A 3,351-nucleotide genomic window follows, 5' to 3' on the forward strand; every position below is an offset into this window, starting at 1 on the left:
CCTCACTCACCATATCCCATGTGCCATACCCAGCCTCACTCACCATATCCCAGGTGCCATACCCAACCTCACTCGCCATATCCCAGGTGCCATACCCAACCTCACTCACCATATCCCAGGTGTCATACTCAACCTCACTCACCATATCCCATGTGCCATACCCAGCCTCACTCACCATATCCCAGGTGCCATACCCAACTTCACTCACCATATCCCAGGTGCCATACCCAACCTCACTCGCCATATCCCATGTGCCATACTCAGCCTCACTCACCATATTCCAGGTGCCATACCCAACCTCACTCACCATATTCAAGGTGCCATATCTAACCTCACTCACCATATCCCAGATACCATACCCAGCCTCACTCACCATATCCCAGGTGCCATACCCAGCCTTACTCACCATATCCCAGGTGTCATAAACCGCCCCACCCCCTCCCTATATCCGTGATGCCAAAACCCCGTCCTTCTCATATCCCCAGTACCCCGTATCCCAAACACCACGCCCTTCCTCGGCGCCATGCCTTGCTCTCTTCCCATATCCCCGGCGCCATACCTTGCTCTCTCCCTATATCCCCGGAGCAATACCTTGCTATCTCCCCGGCGCCAAAGGCCTCCCACCTCCCCGTATCCCTTTGATAACAATAACGATACTCAGACACCACCCTCACTGCTTTCCAGCATTTAGTGCTGCCATATTGTGTTCCATGTCATTCATCTCATCATAACATGCTATGTAGATTTTTTCAGTTTTAGGAAATTGTGGCTCATTAGATTTTAATTTTAGACAACAGTTTGCATTAAAGTTATCCATATTAATTTGTTATCGTTAGATAGCAATGTTATGTTTTAAGCACTAACCGGAACCATTGAAACTATCAAGGCGATTTGTTTCAATCTTGACTCGTAGTCGCCCAGAGACGTGTCCAGACAGGACGGCACGTCCAGTGGTCCTGGTCTACGTTCAGTTCATTGCTTATTTACATCTTCTGTAAGTTGCTGCTTGGCTGGTGGTGACGTCGCACGCTTGCGATGGGGGTCCCTCTCCCTCCTGTGTTGAGAGTAAACTCTGTGGGACTGGAGTTTATGGGCCGTGTTGGCTATCCTTTAGTTGAGCGTGTCATGTGTGACATGCTCCGTGTCCCGGTCGACGACGTCTACGGGATTGAGCTGGTAACTGCTCACCGGGTATTATCAAGTTGGCGGGGGAGGAGGTGTATCGTGCTTTCCTCCGCCGTTACAAGGGGCGTTCCTTGTCGCTGCCGGATGGTGCCGGTTCTGTGACTATTACAGACCGTAGTGGTGCCCTGACCTACGTGAGTGTGCACGGGGCGCCCTTGGAGTTTCCCGAACAACTACTCCGGCGTTACTTCCAGCAGTTTGGCGCAGTTGTCAGTGTGCGGGTGCACACGCTATCCTCAGGGAGGTATAAGGGTATGCGGACGAACATTCGTACCATTGGGATGCGCCTGAGGTCTGACATCCCTTCTTCGGTCCGGCTTCTGGGGTACTACGTCCGGGTTTTCTATGCCCGGCAACCCCGTACCTGCTTTCGGTGTGGCCTGTTGGGGCATCAGGCTGCTGGGTGCTCGGAGGCTGCTGTCACTCCTGTGAACCTGTTCCAGGAGGAGGATTTCCCGTAGCTCCCTATTGGGGTGGATTCCGTGGGCGAGGACGTTGACGTCCCGTTGGCTGCTGCGGCTCCCCCTGCGTCGCCCAGCAGTCCTCCTGATGGTGCGGCTCCTCCTCCGGGTGTTCTGGTGCCGTCGGCTGATCTTCCTGCCCCTGTCGCTGTCACAGCTGCTCCCGGGGGTCTTCCAGATGGTCTCTGCGTGTCGTCGACGTCTTCGTCTTCCTCGTCTCCTGCTGCTGCATCTAGCCCTTCGCCTGGTGTCTCGGCTGAGCTGGGTGCTGGGGGGGGGGGGGCTGTGGAGCGTCCTGTTGTGTGCGGTCCGGTTCCCCCTGCGGTTGAGGCTGCTGCCGTTATGCGACGGGCATCGGTTCGCACGGCTTGTGAAGCCCATGATTCTGGGTCAGCCTCTGGCTCTGAGGATGTGCGGCCGGAGCCCAAACGGTCCCGGCGATCTTCTACTGCTTGGGCTGATGTGGGGGATTTCGACGCCGGTGAGTCTTCAGGCGATGATGTGGTAGACCGCGAAGCATCCGATCCAAGTCGATGGTAGTTGCTGACGTCCATGTGCCTGCTGATGACGACGTTTGTGCATATGATTCACCTCATGTTCTTTCTTCTGCAGAAGGTTCTCCGCAGTGGGGGGTGGTCGCTCCTACGGACGTAGGTGGTGAGGGTGCTGGTGCTGGCAGCGACCTTGTGTTGTTGCTGAGGAAGGATGTTCGGCGTGGGGAGCCCCTGCAGGTGACACGTCCGGTGGTTGCCGCGGAGCCCTGTGAAACTGCCAAGGAGGCTGCGAGTGCGCTGCTCGTTGCCCGGCCCCGTGGGGAAAAGCCCCTACCAATCGTCTTGGCCTCCGGCGTAGCGTATGATAGGAAGAATAACTCTTTGTCGTTTTACTTTGTTGACCGCGTGCAGCCTGTTTCGTGGTGCCCCTCGACCGTCTGGGTTCCGCAGGCTCGGTGTTTTGTTGTGGGTGTGCCGGACTTGATGCCTGATCCTCGTACGGCCCATGCTCACCCTGTTCCGGACAACATCATGTTGCTTTGGGAGGCGTATTGTATTCGTTTCCCGGCGGCGGAGTGGCCGGAGAAGTATGAGCAATCTGAGTAGTTTGTGTGATTGCCGTGTGTCTAGTGTATACATGGGACCTGTGGTATGTTCTGCTATACGCTTTATTTCTTGTGCGGCCTTCAGGCCGGTGTTATTTTTAGTTTTCTCAATGTCCCTGTTTATTGTGTTCCTTACATGTTTTAACATACACTGTGTGTAGCTATCCCATTTACTGCTTCTCTGTTCCTTTGATTATGTTATATGTGCCCCTCTGGCTATGATGTTTGCCCTAGTGTGTTCTGTGCTTGTGCCTCTCCTTTTATTTCTTGCATCGCAAGTGGTTAGTTATGCATGTTATTGTTTGTGTTGTTATTGTGCCATGTATGGCTTATGTTTGTTTCTTGGCTTGTTGTATATTTTATGATTTTATAATTTTGTATTTTTATGTTTGTCTTTTTTGTTATTTGTTCTCCTTATGCTTTCCCTGTGTGTTATGATGTTTGTTTGTTTTCTTTTATGTGTTATTGTGTTTTGTGTATTGCTAGCCTGTTTACACTATTTTCTCTTGTGTTCTGTTGATGTTTGCTGTTTTTGTACTGTGCTGTCGGTCCTTCTGGCCGGTGTTTTTTTGTTTTGCTTATTTTGTTTATTCTGTTCTTTTTATT

General features: G+C 52.3%; 1 protein-coding gene across 1 annotated transcript; it reads right to left on the reverse strand.

Moving 5' to 3' along the window:
• Positions 1–1,576: 1,576 nt before the first annotated feature.
• LOC138371601 (uncharacterized) lies at positions 1,577–2,200 on the reverse strand. Its single transcript, XM_069336517.1, has one exon. It carries the CDS (start codon positions 2,198–2,200, stop codon positions 1,577–1,579), a length of 624 nt encoding a protein of 207 aa, XP_069192618.1.
• Between the last annotated feature and the right edge of the window lie 1,151 nt (positions 2,201–3,351).

The sequence above is a fragment of the Procambarus clarkii genome, chromosome 4 (assembly GCF_040958095.1).
Source record: "Procambarus clarkii isolate CNS0578487 chromosome 4, FALCON_Pclarkii_2.0, whole genome shotgun sequence".
Lineage (NCBI taxonomy): Eukaryota > Metazoa > Arthropoda > Malacostraca > Decapoda > Cambaridae > Procambarus > Procambarus clarkii.

Bases quoted from the DNA above. Each gene is read 5' to 3' on its own strand.
- LOC138371601 (XM_069336517.1), bottom strand. From the start codon at position 2,200: ATGGACGTCAGCAACTACCATCGACTTGGATCGGATGCTTCGCGGTCT.